We start from the raw sequence: 21,329 nt of genomic DNA, 5'->3' as shown, positions 1-21,329 counted from the left end.
TGGCTGCCTCTTTATCCTTCGTAGAAAGAAGAACCAATATTTTGTTTGGTCTTCTTCAGCTGAGGCGGGAGAAGAGCCTTGGAAATTGTCTGAGGGTAATTTGTTTGTTCAGTATATTACTGATGTGCCTTAGGGTTAACTATGATCACTTGTCAAGATGTTAAACATGGCATTTGGTGTCCACACTGTGTAGTAAGCCCTGTTCAACTTCTTGTTAGTGACCGTGACGCCTTAGGATGGTATTCTAGTGCAATGTAATTTCCTAGGGTAAGTAAGCCCTTACTTCTCGGCATTGATGCAGCTATACTGATTACTGAACATGGACTTTGAGTGGTTTCAGAGTAGCAGCCGTGTTAGTCTGTATTCGCAAAAAGAAAAGGAGTACTATTGGCACCTTAGAGACTAAGCCCTGGTCTACACTAGGACTTTAGGTCCAATTTAGCAGCGTTAAATCGATGTAAACCTGCACCCGTCCGCACGATGAAGCCCTTTATTTCGACTTAAAGGGCTCTTAAAATCGATTTCCGTACTCCACCCCTGACAAGTGGATTAGCGCTTAAATCGGCCTTGCCGGGTCGAATTTGGGGTACTGTGGACACAATTCGATGGTATTGGCCTCCGGGCGCTATCCCAGAGTGCTCCATTGTGACCGCTCTGGACAGCACTCTCAACTCAGATGCACTGGCCAGGTAGACAGGAAAAGAACTGCGAACTTTTGAATCTCATTTCCTGTTTGGCCAGCGTGGCAAGCTGCAGGTGACCGTGCAGAGCTCATCAGCAGAGGTGACCATGATGGAGTCCCAGAATCGCAAAAGAGCTCCAGCATGGACTGAACGGGAGGTACGGGATCTGATTGCTGTACGGGGAGAGGAATCCGTGCTATCAGACCTCCGTTCCAGTTTTCAAAATGCCAAAACCTTTGTCAAAATCTCCCAGGGCATGAAGGACAGAGGCCATAACAGAGATCTGAAGCAGTGCCGCGTGAAAGTTAAGGAGCTGAGGCAAGCCTACCAGAAAACCAGAGAGGCGAACAGCTGCTCCGGGTCAGAGCCCCAAACATGCCGCTTCTATGATGAGCTGCATGCCATTTTAGGGGGTTCAGCCACCACTACCCCAGCAGTGTTGTTTGACTCCTTCAATGGAGATGGAGGCAACACGGAAGCAGGTTTTGGGGACGAAGAAGATGATGATGAGGTTGTAGATAGCTCACAGCAAGCAAGCGGAGAAACTGGTTTTCCCGACAGCCAGGAACTGTTTCTCACCCTGGACCTGGAGCCAGTACCCCCCGAACCCACCCAAGGCTGCCTCCTGGACCCGGCAGGCGGAGAAGGGACCTCCGGTGAGTGTACCTTTTAAAATACTATACATGGTTTAAAAGCAAGCATGTGAAAGGATTAATTTGCCCTGGCATTCGCGCCTCTCCTGGATGTACTCACAAAGCCTTTGCAAAAGGTTTCTGGGGAGGGCAGCCTTATTGCGTCCTTAATGGTAGGACACTTTACCACTCCAGGCCAGTAACACGTACTCGGGAATCATTATACAACAAAGCATTGCAGTGTATGTTTGCTGGCGTTCAAACAACATCCGTTCTTTATCTCTCTGTGTTATCCTCAGGAGAGTGAGATATCATTCATGGTCTCCTGGTTGAAATAGGGTGCTTTTCTTAAGGGGACATTCAGAGGAGCCTGTTCCTGGTGAGCTGTTTGCCTGTGGCTGAACAGAAATGTTCCCCACTGTTAGCCACGGGGAGGGTTGAGGGGGTAGCCACGCGGTGGGGGGGAGGCAAAATGCGACCTTGTAACGAAAGCACATGTGCTATGTATGTAATGTTAACAGCAAGGTTTACCTTGCAAGACTGTAGCCACTGTTTTATAAAATGTGTCTTTTTAAATACCGCTGTCCCTTTTTTTTTCTCCACCAGCTGCATGTGTTTCAATGATCACAGGATCTTCTCCTTCCCAGAGGCTAGTGAAGATTAGAAAGAAAAAAAAATGCACTGGAGATGAAATGTTCTCTGAGCTCATGCTGTCCTCCCACACTGAGAGAGCACAGATGAATGCGTGGAGGCAAATAATGTCAGCGTGCAGGAAAGCACAAAATGACCGGGAGAAGAGGTGGCGGGCTGAAGAGAGTAAGTGGCGGGCTGAAGACAGGGCTGAAGCTCAAATGTGGCGGCAGCGTGATGAGAGGAGGCAGGATTCAATGCTGAGGCTGCTGGAGGACCAAACCAGTATGCTCCAGTGTATGGTTGAGCTACAGCAAAGGCAGCTGGAGCACAGACTGCCACTACAGCCCCTGTGTAACCAACCGCCCTCCTCCCCAAGTTCCATAGCCTCCACACCCAGACGCCCAAGAACGCGGTGGGGGGGCCACCGGCCAACCAGCCACTCCGCCACAGAGGATTGCCCAAAAAAAAGAAGGCTGGCATTCAATAAATTTTAAAGTTGTAAACTTTTAAAGTGCTGTGTGGCATTTTCCTTCCCTCCTCCACCACCCCTCCTGGGCTACCTTGGTAGTCGTCCCCCTATTTGTGTGATGAATGAATAAAGAATGCATGAATGTGAAGCAACAACGACTTTATTGCCTCTGCAAGCAATGATTAAAGGGAGGAGGGGAGGGTGGTTAGCTTGCAGGGAAGTAGAGTGAACCAAGGGGCGGGGGGTTTCATCAAGGAGAAACAAACAGAACTTTCACACCGTAGCCTGGCCAGTCATGAAACTGGTTTTCAAAGCTTCTCTGATGCGTACCGCGCCCTCCTGTGCTCTTCTAACCGCCCTGGTGTCTGGCTGCGCGTAACCAGCAGCCTGGCGATTTGCCTCAACCTCCCACCCCACCATAAACGTCTCCCGCTTACTCTCACAGATATTGTGGAGCACACAGCAAGCAGTAATAACAGTGGGAATATTGGTTTCGCTGAGATCTAAGCGAGTCAGTAAACTGCGCCAGCGCGCCTTTAAACGTCCAAATGCACATTCTACCACCAGTCTGCACTTGCTCAGCCTGTAGTTGAACAGCTCCTGACTACTGTCCAGGCTGCCTGTGTATGGCTTCATGAGCCATGGCATTAAGGGGTAGGCTGGGTCCCCAAGGATAACTATAGGCATTTCAACATCCCCAACAGTTATTTTCTGGTCTGGGAATCAATTCCCTTCCTGCAGCTTTTGAAACAGACCAGAGTTCCTGAAGATGCGCGCGTCATGTACCTTTCCCGGCCATCCCATGTTGATGTTGGTGAAACGTCCCTTGTGATCCACCAGAGCTTGCAGCACTATTGAAAAGTACCCCTTGCGGTTTATGTACTCGCCGGCTTGGTGCTCTGGTGCCAAGATAGGGATATGGGTTCCGTCTATGGCCCCGCCACAGTTAGGGAATCCCATTGCAGCAAAGTCATCCACTATGACCTGCACATTTCCCAGGGTCACTACCCTTGATATCAGCAGATCTTTGATTGCGTTGGCTACTTGCATCACAGCAGCCCCCACACTAGATTTGCCCACTCCAAATTGATTCCCAACTGACCGGTAGCTGTCTGGCGTTGCAAGCTTCCACAGGGCTATTGCCACTCGCTTCTCAACTGTGAGGGCTGCTCTCATCTTGGTATTCATGCGCTTCAGGGCAGGGGAAAGCAAGTCACAAAGTTCCATGAAAGTGCCCTTACGCATGCGAAAGTTTCGCAGCCACTGGGAATCGTCCCAGACCTGTAACACTATGCGGTCCCACCAGTCTGTGCTTGTTTCCCGAGCCCAGAATCGGCGTTCCACAGCATGAACCTGCCCCATTAGCACCATGATGCATGCATTGGCAGGGCCCATGCTTTCAGAGGAATCTGTGTCCATGTCCTGATCACTCACGTGATCGCGCTGACGTCGCCTCCTCGCCCGGTATCGCTCTGCCAGGTTCTGGTGCTGCATATACTGCTGGATAATGCGTGTGGTGTTTAATGTGCTCCTAATTGCCAAAGTGAGCTGAGCGGCCTCCGTGTTTGCCTTGGTATGGCGTCCGCACAGAAAAAAGGCGCGGAACGATTGTCTGCCGTTGCTTTGACGGAGGGAGGGGCGACTGACGACATGGCTTACAGGGTTGGCTTCAGGGAGCTAAAATCAAAAAAGGGGGTGGCTTTACATCAAGGAGTATTTCAGGCAGGACTTCACGGAGGGTTCCAATAAGAAATGGTGCACCTAAGTTATTGTTCTTATTGGAACAAGGAGGTTAGCCTGGCCTCTGATTGATACATGGCTAGATTTACCTCGCTGCACCTTCTCCATGAGTGACTGCAGTGTGACCTAGAGGAATGAGTCCCCTAGACAGGAGGGGGGGGAAGCAAATGAGTACAAAACAAATCTGGTCTATTTCTTGTTTTGATCCACTCCATCTATGTTTTACATCTTTGGCTGGCAGCAGACGGTGCAGAAGGACTGCATGCCATCCACATCTCAAGGCTGCTCGGCAGAAGATGGTGCAATATGACTGCTAGCCATCCTCATCTCTTGCCTGCCCGGCAGAAGATGGTGCAATACGACTGCTAGCCATCCTCATCTCTTGCCTGCCCGGCAGAAGATGGTGCAATATGACTGCTAGCCATCCTCATCTCTTGTCTGCCCGGCAGAAGATGGTGCAATACGACTGCTAGCCATCCTCATCTCTTGCCTGCCCGGCAGAAGATGGTACAGTACGACTGCTAGCAATCCATATCGCCTGCCTGCTCAGCATAAGATGGTTCAATAGGACTGACTGCAGGACTAAAGAGAATGACCTGGTCAAGTCACTCCAAATTTAGTCCCTGCGCCCATGTCTGCCCAGGCGCTCCTGGCCGATGTGGCCAGGAGCACCTTGGACATGACGATGACGGCTACCAGTCGTATTGCACCGTCTGCTGCCAGAAGGCAATGGGTTGCTGCTACTGTGTAGCAATGCAGTACCGCGTCTGCCAGCACCCAGGAGACATATGGTGACGGTTACCTGAGCGGGCTCCATGCTTGCCATGGTATGGCGTCTGCACAGGTAACTCAGGAAAAAAGGCGCAAAACGATTGTCTGCCCTTGCTTTCACGGAGGGAGGGAGGGAACGGGGGGCCTGACGATATGTACCCAGAACCACCCGCGACAATGTTTTAGCCCCATCAGGCATTGGGATCTCAACCCAGAATTCCAATGGGCAGCGGAGACTGCAGGAACTGTGGGATAGCTACCCACAGTGCAACACTCCGGAAGTCGATGCTTGCCTCGGTACTGTGGAAGCACTCCGAGTTAATGCACTTAATGCACTTAGAGCATTTTCTGTGGGGACACACACACTCGAATATATAAAACCGATTTCTAAAAAACCAACTTCTATAAATTCGACCTAATTCCATAGTGTAGACATACCCTAAGCAATTTATTTGAGCATAAGCTTTTGTGAGCTACAGCTCACTTCAAATAAATTGGTTAGTCTGTAAGGTGCCACTAGTACTCCTTTTCTTTTTGGACTTTCTGAGTGAAGACCAGACCTGAATTTCTTTGCCTCAGTTTTTTCTTCTGTAAAGAAAACTCTTCTCTACCTTGCAAGGTGGTGTGAGGCTTAATTAAATGTTTGAGCAGCCTTACAATGAAAAGTGCTATATGTTTTCAGCGTTATTACTGGTTCACTATAACCAAAGTTGCAACTTAATGTATTGAATAAATATAGGTTTCAGAGTAGCAGCCGTGTTAGTCTTCGATTCTATTTTGCTGTATATGGAGTTTCATTGTAAAGTCATAGAAGTTAGGGAAGGACAAGACCCATTAGCTTATATTATCCAATTCATTTCCCTTCCCATTCATCTTGCCAATGCAACATTTCCCTCTTGGTACTTTTCTAGAGCTTTGTCCAGTATAAATGTCCAAAGATTCTGCTACCTTTGGGGACTATTGCATCGTGAAGAAAACCTCCTGATACTTGGCTAAATTTTCTCTTTCTAAATTTCATCCTGTTACTTCTATTTACACTGTCCATAAGAGAGTGCAGAGCTTGATTTTGATGTGATATTGAAGACTCTCGAGGTACTTTAGGAAGCAGTGACTAAAAAACTGCATGTGTAGAGAGTGCATAGGTTGATACAGTACACGTTAAGCAGTAGCTCAACACACAAGCTTGAATTTTCAAAATTGTTTTATTGAGGGGGAAATACTGGTTCTAACAACATTGACTTTCTCTTTTAAAAAAAGTGTTTTGAATCTCTAACTCTGCCTTGCAGCTTCTTTTTAAATGCCATTATGAAATTTGTATTGAGGTCACCTGATCTACATACAGAGCAAACTGACAAAGCCAAGAAAGTTCTGTTTTGTTTTTGCCTTTCTCTTTAATCTTCCACGAACAGCAATTTGATTCTGGCATTCAGATTTGTCAGTAGACTGTAAGATAAAGTAGCATGCCCATGTTTGCTTGCTCTTTAAATTCAACTGTGAGAAGGCTTTTGACCTTTAGAGTGACAGCAGGAAGAATTACTGTTTTGACACAAGATGCTCAAAGAGTGTTGCGCTGACGTCACTTGCTGCTTTGAGCATCATGCACCTGCTTTTCTGCCCACAGAACCTAGGGTATATCTTGGTGTAATGAACCCTTAAATCATCATAAGCAGCCAGAATATGATATTGATGATCTTTCTGTTCCTGATGTAAATGAGTGATCAAAAATGTGATGATTCAGGCAGCATAAAATTAGAAAACCTTAAAAAATACTGAGGGGAGAGGAAGGTGCATTTTTTAAAACTGATAGGACTGTGTGTGTGTAAGGAATTAGTTCTGTAGCCTTAAACCCTTAGAACACTGGCTTAGTGCAAGGTATTTAACCCCTTGGGGCGTGTTTAACCAGCCAGCTTCCTTGGTTTCCAGTTAGCCTCTAGGGGGCACTGTATTGAGGAAGGAAGGGTTCAGGGTGCTGGAAGATGGGTCTAAGATCAGACTATACTAAATTTGACCGGCTCCTCTTCCTCTTTGCTGAGAATTTCTCCTTCCTTTGCCACTTGTTCTCCAGCTTGCCTCCCTGACCCACTAAGTTGTTTGCTGCTGGTCACTGACCACTGCCGTCAGTCCCCTAAGGCTGGACACCTATGGGGGAAATGAGATGCATTGGTCATCCAGCCCAGGAAAGAACTGACATGGAGCGAAGAGTCACTCCATGCAGGGAGCAGGCCAGTAGCTCAGAGGTGGCCAACTGCTTTAAGGCAGGGGGTGGGGAGGTAGGAAGCAGAGAGAGAGAGGGAAGTTGAGGACTTAGAGGTAGGGAGAACAAGACAGAGTTTACTTTTCTGTTTAAAACAACTGTTTGGATAGAGTAGTTCATTTTCTCCACTGCAGATCTCTTGCTCCTCTCATAGTAATAAATTGAGATGCCTCAATGCAAGGCCAATTTAAAGAAAATGAAAGTTTATTCCAGCTTGTAGACTTAATAATTAGTCACAATAACGTTAAAGCCAGGGAAACAGACATGTACGGTGAGATGTTTTGGGACATTTCTGGTGATCCCCCACACACGGATCCTTTGCTGTCATTACATGCCCTTTGCCTTTTTCACTGCCATTTATTCCATATCACCTCTCCCTTCTCACACACTGGTCTTGCCTTCTTTCAAGCTGCCTTCTGCACCTGGCATTCTGTGCTATCAAAGAGCACCAAGCACATACCCACTGTACTTCCAGATGCTATCTCAAAAGTTCCTACAGTCACACACAGAAAACCATGGTAGAAAAATTGGTATTTCTTAACATTATACTGAAAATTAGGGTGAGAGAGAGAATGGAGGGGGCAGAGGACAGAACTTTTCTGTGGGTGTCCCAGTCTAATCTATTTAGACTGTAAGCTCTGAGGCATGGACTGAGGTGTTTAGTGTCTTGTACCGTGGTAGAAACAGCAGCTGAGATAGAATGAATTATTTGAAATTGCTTTGTGATCACATTATTATTATGGATGGGGGGAATGACCCATATTCTGGGCCGCCTTTGGTATATGATTTTGTGGCTGTGGAATTATCTCAGTCCATATAATCATCTCCTCACTGCATAATGGAGCCACCCTTGCCTCCACTTCTCCTCCCCCCCCCCCCCCCCCCAAAAAAAAAATTAAAATCCCTACATCAATTCTAAAATGTATTGTGATGGGTTGTCACCCCCAAGGTCCAGTCTTGGAGCTGTGGGAACCACTGTGGGCTCTAACCCTCCAGTTGTGCTGGCCCTTTTCTCACACTGGTGGAGATTCAGACAGCCTCACCATGCCCTTTTATCGTAAGTACATAAGAATGGCCATACTGGATCAGACTAAAGGTCCATCTAGCCCAGTATCCTGTCTTCCGACAGTGGCCAGTGCCAGATGCCCCAGAGGGAATGAACAGAACAGGTGGTCATCAAATGATCCATCTCCTGTCGCCCATTCCCAGCTTCTGGCAAAAAATCAGCACAACAGCAGGTGGCGCCACACACCCAACTGAGCTACCTCAGGTTTCAGAGTAGCAGCAGCGTTAGTCTGTATTCGCAAAAAGAAAAGGAGGACTTGTGGCACCTGAGAGACTAACCAATTTATTTGAGCATAAGCTTTCGTAAGTTACAGCTCACTTCAACTAAGTTCCCCCTGTAGTTGTAGTAGCTATTGTTTACTTTCCTTTGCAAAAATGTATTGTGGTGGTGTGCTCTGTCAAGCCGGAGTGTCTCCAGAAGTGGGTGCATATTAGTTTGGGTGAGTGATCTGATCCTTTGTGCAATTTTTAGAGCATTTTGAAATCATTCAAAGTGCAGACTGTATCAATAGAAGTTTAAATATTGTTTGTCAAACTTGGTATTTTCTTGTAATTTAGATCCTAAATCAGAGACATAGGTGCTATTTTTTTTGAAGATTAGTGGGATCTTGACTGTCCTTTGTTGCTCAGTAAAGCAAAGCATCAGCCTACTATAGGGACAGATCTGGTAAAGTGCTGAGCCCTTTCACTGGGAATTGAGGGGGCTTGGCATTTAGCTGGATTGGATCTTTGACCAGGATATTGAAGCTGCATTGACAATTGGGCATGCTGGGTGGGTGGGTAGATTGATTTATGAGTACTTTTCTAGCTCTACTTTCTAAGATTCTAAACATCTAATTTCTGAAATTCCATCATCTATATAATTGGATGTCTGTATAAAGAATCATAATGTGATCTTCCATACCAACTTCTTTGAAATGTGTATTATTTCTTTTTGATTCACCTACTTCAGTCACTAGCATTGCTGGATTATGTAATTTTTTTTACCATAATTGGCATTTTTTAGCCTTGTAAGCTATGCCAGATGGCAGGGCAGTTGGATTAGTAAGGGGTTGCTTAGCAAGCCATGACTATTGCATTATTACCACATCATCATGATATTTTTACTCTTAACAGAAATTCAGGACAGTCGCTTCTCTCCCTGTCTCCCATTACTGATGACATATTCAGTGCAAGGTCAGAAGTTTTTGGATGATACCCTGTTTCAACAAACTGAGCTGGATTTTGCTCCTCTAAGGTGGGATGAAGTTACTGTGTGTTGTTTGAATTCTCTGCATTATATGTTCTCTGTGTGCCTGTGATTCAAAGAATTTCCAGATACAGTAGAATCTACTTATTAGCAATCCCCAGACAATGGTATCTTTTTGCTAGCAACAGAGGGGTTGCTAATAAGTGGAAGGCAGGTTTGCGAGGTTGCAGCTAGGGAAGGAAGTGCTGGGCTGTGCCATCCCTGCCTGCTAGCCGGGCAGTGGCAGGGTAAGAGGCTTCAGCCCAGATGTTAGGGCTTTCTACAGGACGTGGGGGTGCTAGGGGCCCCACGAAGCAGGGTGGGGGGGCACTTTAACCATGATTCCAGGGGCTACTTAGGCACCTGAAAACTTTTTTTTTTTTTTTGCAGATAATAACTTAAAAATTATTATCTGACAGGAGAACTGTATCTAATTCCTATATAAAGAAAATTAAATAAATATTAGACTCTAAAACTAACATATTCTGACATCTTGTCAACTCACTTAAGGGACATTGGTTAGGTTTAAAATTGTAATATATATTCTTACTTTGTTACTAACTCTTGAATACAACAATTATAGAAAAATCTAGCTTACTTTCTATCACTTTTTTGAAGTTCACCAAGCTTGGAATAGATCATTTAACTTTTGGAAACATCCTACTAGGGCAGGGCCCCGTGAGTTTAAACTGCACCTGCCTGGGGCTCTAGGGGTGTTACGCAACTATAAATAATATACTAGAAACTGACTTTAAACAGGAGTGAAGCTGATACTTTCACATTAACACTATTGCCAATCCCAAATGTTCAAAAATCATGAATCAGGCTCACCAAAAATCATGAGATTAGCTTTAAAATCATCATATCATGTAAAAATAATAGATTTGGTGGTGTTTTTATTTGCCTTCTGCTTTGAGCGCACTGGGGTCATATTTTGAAGCTTTCTCCACAGCCACCAGGGCTAGAAACTTCATTTTTCTTTAAGAGTGACGGCTGAAATCATCACATATCCACTCGACTCCAGGAGCTGGGGCTTCAAGGAAAATAATAATTATCATGGAACTCATAACAAAATCATGAGAGTTGGCAAAACTGCTTTCACTTCTGTTTAAAGGTTAGTTACTTTCCAGAAGGCTCTTAAACACAACATTATAGTGATTTAGTTGCAGTTCTCACAGGAGAATATTTAAAACCAAACCCTAAGAAAATTTCACGTTTTAAAGTTGAGAAAAAAATTGAGACTTCTGAGGTATGTCAGGGACACTGCAGACAGGAAAGGAAAATAAATAGGCACAGGTGCTCTGGGCAGCTCTTCCTCTTGAAAGAAAGTTGGATGGTCAAATTTTCTAGTTCTTAATCAAGTAAAATTTCAATTGCCATCAGCGCCACCACTCATAGATGTTAACGTCACAGTGAACATGTGATAACGTGGTCAATAACTATACGCTTCGTAATTAAATATCTGAGCCATCTTATCCAGAGTTACACATCCTATACGCATTTACTCAGAGACTACATTTTCTGGCATATTCTGTACAGTGCTGAGCACACAGATGGTGCCCAGTGAATAATACAAATAATGACAATAATCGTCGACTTTATGGACTCCGTGGATGCAATTTCTGTTTTTTGTTCTGGAATTGCCCTGGATACAGCTGAAACCCTAAGAATTTGAGGCATAAACACATCTGATACTCATACGACACTTTCTCATTCCTTTCTTTTCTCGAACTTAGAACAAAAAATGACAAAACAAAATAGTTTTCAGTTAAAATCTAAAATTGCACAGCAGGCATTGCTCTACAACCCAGCATGGGGCAGAACCTGCCCCCCCTTGGCAGGTAAGTGCTCTCCTCTCATCTGACTCTCATTCTCTCTTTTCTTCATCCTTCCTGACCGCTGTGCTACTTTTCATACTGTCAACCATGACATCCTTCCCAATTGCTGGAGTCTCGGAGAACTGTCCTCCTTGGTTTCGCTCCCATCTATCAGAGTCCTCTTTTTTGCAGCATGAAGCCGAGAGATAGGCTGGTCAGTGGATAGGGAGTTAGCCCTGAGAGACCTGGGTTCTACTCCCCCAATGGAGTTCCTGTATGACCTCAGGCCAGTGCCTTATGCACAGTGTTTCAAAGATTTTTAGAAAAAAGAAAAGGAGTACTTGTGGCACCTTAGAGACTAACCAATTTATTTGAGCATGAGCTTTCGTGAGCGACAGCTCACTCGAAGTGAGCTGTAGCTCACGAAAGCTCATGCTCAAATAAATTGGTTAGTCTCTAAGGTGCCACAAGTACTCCTTTTTGCGAATACAGACTAACACGGCTGTTACTCTGAAAGATTTTTAGGAACCCAGAGATGCATCTAGTGGGTTTACAAAGCACCAAGCCTCCTAGGTGCTTTTGAAAATCCCACTAGGTGCCTAAATACCTTTGAAAATCTGGCCTTTAGTCTCTCTGTGCCTTGGTGCCCCATCTGTGCAATGGGAACAACAGCACTACTCTACCTCACTGAGGGGCTGTGATGTGAGGCTCTCAGATATTATAGTGATGGGGCCACATAAGTACCATAGGTAGAGTGGGAACTTCTCTATACCACTGCTAGCCCTTCCCTGGGTTTTGGCCCCTTCTTTTCACCTGCGCCCCTCACATCTCCCTCTTTTCTGAATGTAAACTTGGCTCAGAGGACTTGGCTGTATTTCTTCTGAGTCCCCTGCAGACTCGGGGCGTGGGGGGATTTCTTCAACATCCCCCATCCCCTGCAGTGGGATTCCTGTTTTACAGGTTCATCTAAAGACTTCCAGATCTTTAATTTAATTACCAGCCCTTTCTTATCTTAATCACCCTGCCTCTGTTTGGCTTCTTGCCCGAGGGGCACAGGCTGGGAGAAGCACCTCTCTGCAGAACTCATATTCCACAGTAATGCTGTGCAGTTAAGAGCTCTGCCTGGGAGCATACCTCCTGTACGAAACTCAGAGGGGGGCAGGAGCACCCCCTTGTTCCAACCTAAATGGCGCCCCTACCATGGAGCTACCTGGTACCTCTCCCTGGACTCTCCAGGGGTCAGGAGTCAGCTCGACACAGTGCTTCCTTCCCTGTGTAAAGTCCTCCGGCAGGGTGGAACCTGGAGAGGGCAGGGAGAGATACTGTGCAACTCTGGCACCTGGGCTGCAGCCCCACTCCCACCATTGTCTTGCCCACAGTGTCTCCTTGCAGCCCACAGCTCCTTACCTCCTATGTGGTCCTTTGCACAGGCAGGTTTGCAGGGCTGCCGCACCAGAAGGAAACTCCAGGAGTTGCTGAGCACTGGCTGCAGGCAAGGGAGGCACATCCCAGCACTTCTTTTGCTGGGTGCAGCCTTGCAAATCTGCCTGTAGTTGCGGTCTTTCTTCCACAAGGTGTTCTTAATAAACGCATGCTGTTGCCAGTATCCGAATCCATTAACATTAAAGTCATTGGGACAGGACTAGTTGTTAGTATCCAGGTTGCTATTAAGTAGAATCTGCTGCAGATAGTTTGTATTAATGGCACAATGAATTAAAGTGATCACATTAGTAGATGGACAGGACAGAAACTGGATAAAATCTGATTAGATATCCTTGAGTTCTGTTTGGGGAAAAGCCTGTCCGTTATACTGGTCCTTCCATTTTCTCCTCATTTTAACCCCTTTCTTGAGGATGACTGGCCAAAACCCCTTTTGAGTCATTCTGTGTCTCCTTAATCATTTGAGAGAAATCACAGTTGAATGGCATGAGGCACTCTCTCGTTCCCCAGGGCCCTGTCTGATATTCCAGCCCCATGGACAATAATATGGATTGATCAATCTTTATGAGTAGAGCTGGTTGTGAATTTTTCAATAAGACATTTTTTGTCAGAAAATGTTAATTCTTGAAAATTGACATTGGGAATATTTCTTGGGTCCAGGATGTGATTTCTGGTGAGTGTGTGAGACCTTAGTTCCTTAGTAACCTAGTGACTAGGGCACTCACCTGGGTTGTGAGAGATCCAGATTCAAATCTCTGCTCTACCTGAGTTCCATGCATGGATTTGAACCTGGGTCTCCCACATCCCAGGTGAGTGCCCTGGCCACTAGGCTACTGGCTATGCTGGAATGGAGATGTCTTTCATGTTTTTTGTATTAAAGTGTAGAAAGGTCTTGTTCTTGTTCTAATGTGAAATAAAACATTTTGAAACTTTGAATTTTTTTCTAAAACTGAATGAATGGTTTTTGGCTAGCTCTACTTTTGAGCAGTTATGATTGTGTTGTAGCGATGAGGTCTTAATTCTCTTTTCACTAAGGCCAGTTTACATTGTTCTGGCTATACAAAGGGGCCTTAAAATTTTAGCCTATTGCATTTTATATTTCACTAAAACTCTTGTCCTAGAGAGTCTTTATTCAGAAGGAAGACAAATGATTCTTCTCGTGTGATGTTGGTAAGGAGTGTACTCTGTTTTAAGAAAATGTGCGTTTCAAGACATAGATGCATGCAGTCTCCTTGCAATGTTGTCAGTGTTTAGGTTACATGACACAAGAATCCAGGCATGAGGAAGGAAAAAAGTATGTTGTATCCCAGTGCCAAGTGTCACTGTTTCATTACTGGTTAATAACATGTGATTTAAGACTTTGTGGATTCAGCTGGAATTGATCTTCCAATGAATGTTGAAGAACTATTGTATGCGCAGTGGAGTGAAGCTCATAGAAGAATGATTATCAAAAGCAAATAAGGCATTTAATAATTCAGGGTGAAGACAAAAATGTAAGAAATCTGTGGCAGTCTCCTAACTATTGCAACCCCTGGTGTTCATTTCAGGCCTGGCCTATTTTATATCCTCGTTGAAAAATATTTGAAGTCCTAACTTGGAAGATTTTTAAAACAAATACTGTGTAGGATATTCATTTTTAAACAATATATAGTTGTCACATTTTTTAGCTATTAACAAAAATGAGACCTATGAATACAAAGAGAGTTAGAGGGTCCTAACTGGTGGAAAACACTGACATGCTCATTAGAACCATAGTAGTTATATTTCCAAACCATTATTTATAGGGATATAGTAATCATTTTTTTAATGTAAATTACCCCGTTTTTAAGGATTTAAAATATCTGCTTGATCTATTTGGGTAATACCTTCAGATGTATGTGTTGCTAAATCCTAGTTGTTTGCTCTCATGTAGAAGTCCTATCTTTAAGCTTGTTTCTTTTAGGCGGAAAATAAGCTTGTTTCTTTTAGGCAGAAAATGTTGGTGTTGAAAATAAATGTTACCAGAGAAACATTTTCTTTTCTTTTCTTTTTTCTTCCAGAGGAACCCCTGATGTTTCTGATGCTTCTGAGCAGCATTCAAAGCCTTTGCAGATCAGTGAAGCTGTGCAGCTGGCAGCTACTGAAATACCTTCAGACGTAGTCAGTGGCTGCTTGACCCTGTCCGAGCACCCACTTGCAGTCAGCACTGTAGAACCTTGTGATGTCAGCTGCACCAGCTATTTGTCTCAGCACCCCATTTGTCTTTCTGGACAGATACCTGTGGAGAGGAAGGAGAAGGCTGAAGATCAAAATTGTAAACTTGATATTAACAAGTCTTTCATCCCTAATAGAGATGAAAATTTAACAGACCCAAATAGAAAAATGCTGCTAAATGAGCCAGAAACACTACAGCCTCCAGAAGTATTTGCTGCAAAGGAAGCCACTAGTGGTTTTGTAAATAATAACTTTTTTTTAGACAGCAATGTGCCAGCTCCTCTCCTCCTTGAGCTTCTGGAAAAAGAAATAGGATTATCGAGCCATGGTGGGTTCTCCTCTTCAGAAAGCTCTTCATGCAAGAGCATATCGGCTAGGGACCCAGGGAAAAACAAAACAATGCAGCGAGTAGGAAATATTGAGCTTTCTGACAGGGAGTCAGAAGTGTTTGTAAGAGAATCACATCAGAAGCTGGAAGAAGAAAAGCGTGTTCCTGAGCTTGACTCCTCCAATATGTTTTCTGATGTTTTGAGGAGAGAATCTTTTAAAAATTCCAATGCCCCAGATGTGTTTTCTGCAAAGCCTTCAGAAATGTTCATGTTGTCCAAGGGACATAGTTCAAATCTGAATGACTCTGGCAGATTGTGGTTCTCTGGTGTTACTATGGAGCCCCTGGGAACCATTCTAGATGAGCAGCAAAAACAACTGTTTTCTAAAATGTCTGGGAAACGGGAAGAGGAGCCTCTCTCTGCTATGTCCAAAACTAGTGTCAAGAACAGCACATCTGACCAGCCAGTCACAGCTAGTGTAGAATCTGGTGGAACATGCAGTGAGAAGAATACTGTTGTGGAAATCCCATCTGGAGTTAACAGAAGTGAATTAACTCTTTCAGACTTCACCATAGAAAGGGGACATAAAAATACAGGCATTTCACCTTTATTTAATCTTCCTGTAGATGATGGTTCATTCTTTGGACATTTAGCTCAACCAATCTATCAGTCCACCCCGGGGATATTTGTAAGCAGAAGTGAGAAGCAGGAAGTACCTGGTAAGCCCCTTCCTATCAAATCAAATCTTCAGGCTTCTCTTACTTGTTTAAATGAAGAAACTTCTAGGAACTCATCTACAAATACACTTGTTTCTTCTGCTGAGAAGCATCATGCATTCCAGAGTGGACAGGAAATAAACAGTGAAAGTTGTGAGTCCTTAAGAACAGTGTATCCTCGTACTGGAAGAATCCAGTCTCTCCCTACCCTTAATTTCATGGAAAAGGTAGGAGCTTGGAACGTGAACCAGCCAATGGAGAAGATACCTGATGCTTTGGCTTTATGTGGTTTGAGTGGAGTTTCTCCAAGGAAGAAAGCCTACAGTGCAATTGCTGATTCCTTAAATTGTATTTTATCAAAGCAGAGCAGCAGCAGTGGTAACCTCAAGAGTGGTTTAGCTGCACCCTTTGGTGGGATGGGTTCAAAGACCAGTTTGCATTCCTGTGATAAAAAGTCAGCAGATGCTACACCACTTCTCAGGTCTCAGTCTGACAACTCAGTACATGTTATCAGCAGAGAGGCTTCACAGATTGAAGTTGTTCAGGCAACAAACCCAGATGAAGTTGTTCAGCCTACAGAAGACAAGAGCAGAGTTTCTGGAATGCCTGAAATTAGAGAAAGTGGTGCTCAGTTAGGAGACTCCACAACCCCACAGTTTACAGCTGTTCTTGTCACTACTGAGTCCAGTGGTGGTGGTGATGATGACGACAATAGCAGCATAGGACAAAATTCAGATCAAAATGTCTTCATTTCCAGTGAAAGGGTTGCTCAACTTCTCAGAGAGGAGGAATGCTATCCAAGTGATGGGCAAGAGAAACACAATGGTCTTGAAAATAATACCAGACAGTCACATGGTCCAGAACTCTCTACTAGCCAGATCGGTATGGATCATTTCAATGACATTTCTCCAGATAGCTTAAACCTCCTGGCTAGTTCACAGGCAAGTAGCCATGTTGACTTGACCTCTGCAAGTTCTTCTTCAGTAGTTGCCAGGGATTTTTTCACCAGTTTAGAAGGGGATAATGTCATTCCTTTCTTGGCTCCTACTTTGAAAACTCCAGATAAAAAAGACATAAATATTGAAGAAAGAATACCGGTAAGATATTGCTTGTAATTTTGCCACTTCTCTTTAGGTTTGGTCATAGGAAGACTGAGTGGCCTCAACTTGTGTTAAAAGCAATAGGAGTTGAAGGTGCTTGGAACATCACAAGAAAGGGCCCATTGTATGGAGAGACTGGTGTAGTTATAGAAGCTTTTAATATCCCATGTGTGGTAAGAATATTTGGTGCTACAGCTACAGACTTCTTCAGCTTAGATGTTAGCTAATATGATTTAGTTTCTAAATAAGGTAACTGAGGCAAGTAATTTTAAAGGACTCCTTCACTGAAGATAACTTTAAAATATATACAGCTAAAATCTTCTAAACCCACTTTCTCCTACAGTGTTTTCTTACACTCTTTCTGCAGTCAGAGTAAAATTTATTACTGACTAACATGGCCATGGCACCATTGAAATGGAGTTGTGCCTGTTTATGGCAGTAGTGAATTTGTCCCATAATGTTGAATCAGTATTTTAATTACTCATTGTTGATCTGGAAGTAATACACTTTTAGGGTATATTTCAACAAGACAGTGGAAATGCCTGGGCAATGGGTTTAGGGAGGATGGTCCATGTGTAGAGGGTAGCATGGAGGCAGGAGTGGGAAAAGGATATATATGGCGTATTAAGGCTGGTGACAGTGGCTGAATGTAGAAGGTAAGGATAAAAGCAAAAGGAGACAAGGTCAGTGATATAGGTTGGGGTTGAGTGAAGTAGAGCCTTGAAATAAAGGACAAGGTGCTAGAATTTCTGATTGCAGTGCATTGGCAAGCCATTTATGACCTTCCAGTCTCTTCCACATAAGCAGACTGTGATGTCCCAAATGTCAGGTTTTGATTCCACCACAGACCCTGGGGAAAAGCTAGGATGTAAGAGAGAGAACTTTTCACACACCCACACATCTTCAATAATAGCAAAAGCAACACAGAAAATTCCTGGCGAAGCAGATGGCTTCTTCTATAAATATTATTTCTTTTTTAAGTTTGCCAGTGTAAAAGTCTTCAACAGCTGATGATTAATAAACACACACACAAACACACACACACACACACACACAAATGAAAGCCATTCTGCCTACAGTTCCTTACATAAAGACCAATGGGATCTTATTTTGTTAATCCAGTCTCCCCTCCCTCTCTTTTCAGAGTCGCTAGATATAGGATGGCTGCCAGATTAGGTGGCAGCCATGTTGACACTTGCCTTTGCTGATAGCTGATGAGTGTTAGTGAAAATTAAATGCAGATGTATGTTACTGATGGACTTTATAATTCAGAATAAGTGGCTCCTCTTCTTGCAAAATGATTTCTATAATAACAATTTAGTCTTTGGAATCAGACTTTTACTCTTATTTTCCTTGAAAATTCCTTGAAATTTACACTGGGAAAATAATCTTAGAACAGCTTCTGTGTGCATATAAAGCTATTCTCAGTTGCCTAGGAAGATAAATATTGAAAGAAAGATGTGTGAAATTTATTAAAGGTAAGAATCAGAGACTACAAACTATCTCTGTTATAAATAGAATTAGCATTTCTCCTTTAATATTCGTTTTGAGGAATTCTCTTCTCATAAATCACTGACAGGACTCAGGAGGTTTGATCATGCATTTGGCTATTAATATGTATGTCTATAATACAATAATAGAAATAGAGATGGAAAAGATCTATAAAGTCATTTCGTTCATTCCCCAGCCAGTGCAGAATGTATAATACAGATGAGGCGAAATTTAAACCGTTCTTATGAGAAGGAATCAGATAAAGCTTTGCTTAACTGGCAAGTGTCTTCACTGGTGTTGCAGACTTTGTGAGAGAGGGGGAATCATTTTCCTAGCTGATCCGGGGAGGTCCCTTGAATCTATGTTATAGAAGCATATTCAGAATATTTGCTTTTTCTTTTCTCCCTTTATTTGCGGTAGGAGCTGGAGTGACAAGGGAATTTGATTTCTCCTCTAATCTTTAGGTTGATTAGGGAAGAGAATTGGTCAGTTCCTCTCCAATTTGAATTCAGTGTGAGAAGGGGAAGAAGTTATTTAAGGTAAATCTGACTTTTCATGAGTCACTGATCTGATAAAATCACTTAGAATGGTGTAGAGCTGCAGACAAGGGATTAGACAAATGTGAAATATCAAGTCAACAGATTTACAAAAAGTTTTAATAAAAAACCCCAACAGTTTCTTCAAAAAGCTTTTGTATTTTCTAAAGAACAAATCCAAGTGATGATCTTGAAGAAACTTTCCAGCAATCACAATGGGTATGCTGCTGGTTCGATATAAAAATGGGGTTATCATCTCAAGTGCTCTCTTTAGAGTCAAACTGTTCTTGTTTAGTAGGGACAGAACAGAAGAACATCGTAACATAAGAACATCATGAAGAAAGAAAGAGATAATAGGACAGAAAATATCGTATTACCTTTAAATAAATCCATGATACGCCCACATCTTGAATACGGCATGCAGATGTGGTCTCCCCATCTCAAAAAAGATATTTTGGAAAAGGTACAGAAAGGGGCAACAAAAATTATTAAGGGTATGGAACTGCTTCCATGTGAGGAGAGATTAATAAGACTAGGACTTTTCAGCTTGGAAGAGAGACGAGTAAGGGGGGTATGATAGAGGTCTATAAAATCATGACTGGTTTGGAGAAAGTAAATGAGGAAGTGTTGTTTACTCCTCACAACACACAAGAACTAGGGGTCACCAAATGAAATTAATAAACAGCAGGCTTAAAACAAACAAAAGGAAGTATTTTGTTGCCAGTGCAGGCTTGTACCGTGTAATGCTTTCACAACTGCTTTGTCCAATAAGACATTTAAACAGTTCCAGCAATGGGGCTTCCATCACTTTCCTTTGGAGACTGTCCCATGGTGTAATTGGAATGTTAAGGAATTTTTCCTGATGCCCAGCCCAAGTTTTAAGGTATTTTTTGGACAGGAGGAGGGTATGTTCCCTTGTGCCATGTTCTCATTTTGATAGAAAGGGCTATTAAACCAAAGCCTCATTTTTTCCTTCCAGATTTTAATTAGTAACCATTTTAAAGGAATACTATCAAGGGAAGGAGGCCTAAAATTAAGACCAAGTGGAGGGATAGCTTGATGTGTAATAAATCCAATGGTCTTGGTTTGTTGTTGGTACATCTGCTGGAGAACAGGTTGAAACAAACTTTTCAAGGGCAGGGGGATGTTGAAAATAGAAACTTGGTGTGTTTTGGAGATGGTGGTTGGGGTAGGTTAAAATCTGAGTTCCTTTATAATAGTACCATATATATTTATTGCTTTCTTTGTTCCATGTCCGCCCTTTGTGTCAGATGTATCTTCGTAATCTTGGCATTGATCAGTCACCTTCAGCTATACTGACTCCATTTGTACCCAGAGGACCAATCAGGGAGGTTGAATTTTCCCCATCAGAGCTCAGAACATTGAAGGAATCCACTGACACCTTAACAAAGCATGTCCAGCTATCTGAAGGTATGGGGAAAGGCAGAGGCATGCTACAAAAATCTTAGAGAACAGAACACTTCATGCACTTGGTTATTTCTCCTCAGTGAGGGGTGTTTCCATGCCAATTAGCAGCTTTCTGCCTCCAGTAGTTTTGAAAGTAGAGCTGTTCACAAAAGTGTTACAAGGATATTTTCATAATGGAAAAAGTATATCTTTGTTTCTCTCTTTCTTTGGTTTCTCTGGTGCAATATGTGACTAGGGTACAGGTAGACAGTCATACCCAGTTATCTAAATACAACCAATCCAGAGGCCCAAAATTGGGGATATAGCCAGGAGTGAGTCCACCTCAAAACAAAAATTGTTCAGGACTAATAAATACATGATTCTATGACCTAGTACGTGGGGCAAATGAAAGCACATTCAACTAGATCTATGGCAACTTCCATAGCATGCCTTCACAGTGAATTGTTCGTTGAAATATACATTGCTGCTGGTTAGAGAACTGCATAAGTCTTTATGCAACATTTCCTCTTTGATCTGGCATCCAGATCTCGTACCCAATTCAGGAGAGCAGTCTTGCAATCTCTTTACAGCTAATACTTTTCAGACCAACTCCTTGAAGGTCACTACTGCTTGTCTTCCCAGGAGTCTCTGCATTGAGTTGATTTGCCTTTCTGAGCCAAGGTGGCTGGATGCAACTCTCTCCCATGCATATATCAATCAGGCACTCTGTTTTTATTTTACTTATTTTTTAAAGTATCATGAGTGTTTCTCTACATATCCTTAGGATTTCAGATTTGATGAGTACTCTCATTTTATTGCTCTGCA

General features: G+C 43.3%; 2 protein-coding genes and 1 long non-coding RNA gene across 3 annotated transcripts in view; 2 read left to right on the top strand and 1 right to left on the bottom strand.

Annotated features, from left to right (window-relative positions):
* The window catches only part of LOC141986897 (uncharacterized), a 52,000-nt gene extending 39,190 nt beyond the window's left edge, over positions 1-12,810 (bottom strand). The window contains exon 1 of the long non-coding RNA XR_012639388.1: positions 12,700-12,810. This is a non-coding gene — a long non-coding RNA (uncharacterized LOC141986897). The remainder of the gene's footprint in view (positions 1-12,699) is intronic.
* Positions 1-21,329, top strand: part of ALMS1 (ALMS1 centrosome and basal body associated protein) — a 129,995-nt gene that overhangs the window by 46,660 nt on the left and 62,006 nt on the right. Inside the window, exons 4-6 of the mRNA XM_074951947.1 lie at positions 9,364-9,484; positions 14,772-17,067; positions 20,369-20,528. Of these exons, the coding sequence (XP_074808048.1) occupies positions 9,364-9,484; positions 14,772-17,067; positions 20,369-20,528 (2,577 nt within the window). The remainder of the gene's footprint in view (positions 1-9,363; positions 9,485-14,771; positions 17,068-20,368; positions 20,529-21,329) is intronic.
* Positions 790-9,261, top strand: LOC141986062 (uncharacterized). Its single transcript, XM_074950225.1, has 3 exons — positions 790-1,339; positions 1,922-2,230; positions 9,254-9,261. The coding sequence occupies exons 1-3, from the start codon at positions 790-792 to the stop codon at positions 9,259-9,261; spliced, it is 867 nt and encodes a 288-aa protein (XP_074806326.1).

The sequence above is a fragment of the Natator depressus genome, chromosome 4 (genome assembly GCF_965152275.1).
Source record: "Natator depressus isolate rNatDep1 chromosome 4, rNatDep2.hap1, whole genome shotgun sequence".
NCBI classification, from domain to species: Eukaryota; Metazoa; Chordata; order Testudines; family Cheloniidae; genus Natator; species Natator depressus.
Note: the sequence above shows the minus strand (reverse complement) of the source record. Positions and strands in the feature narration are given on the sequence as shown.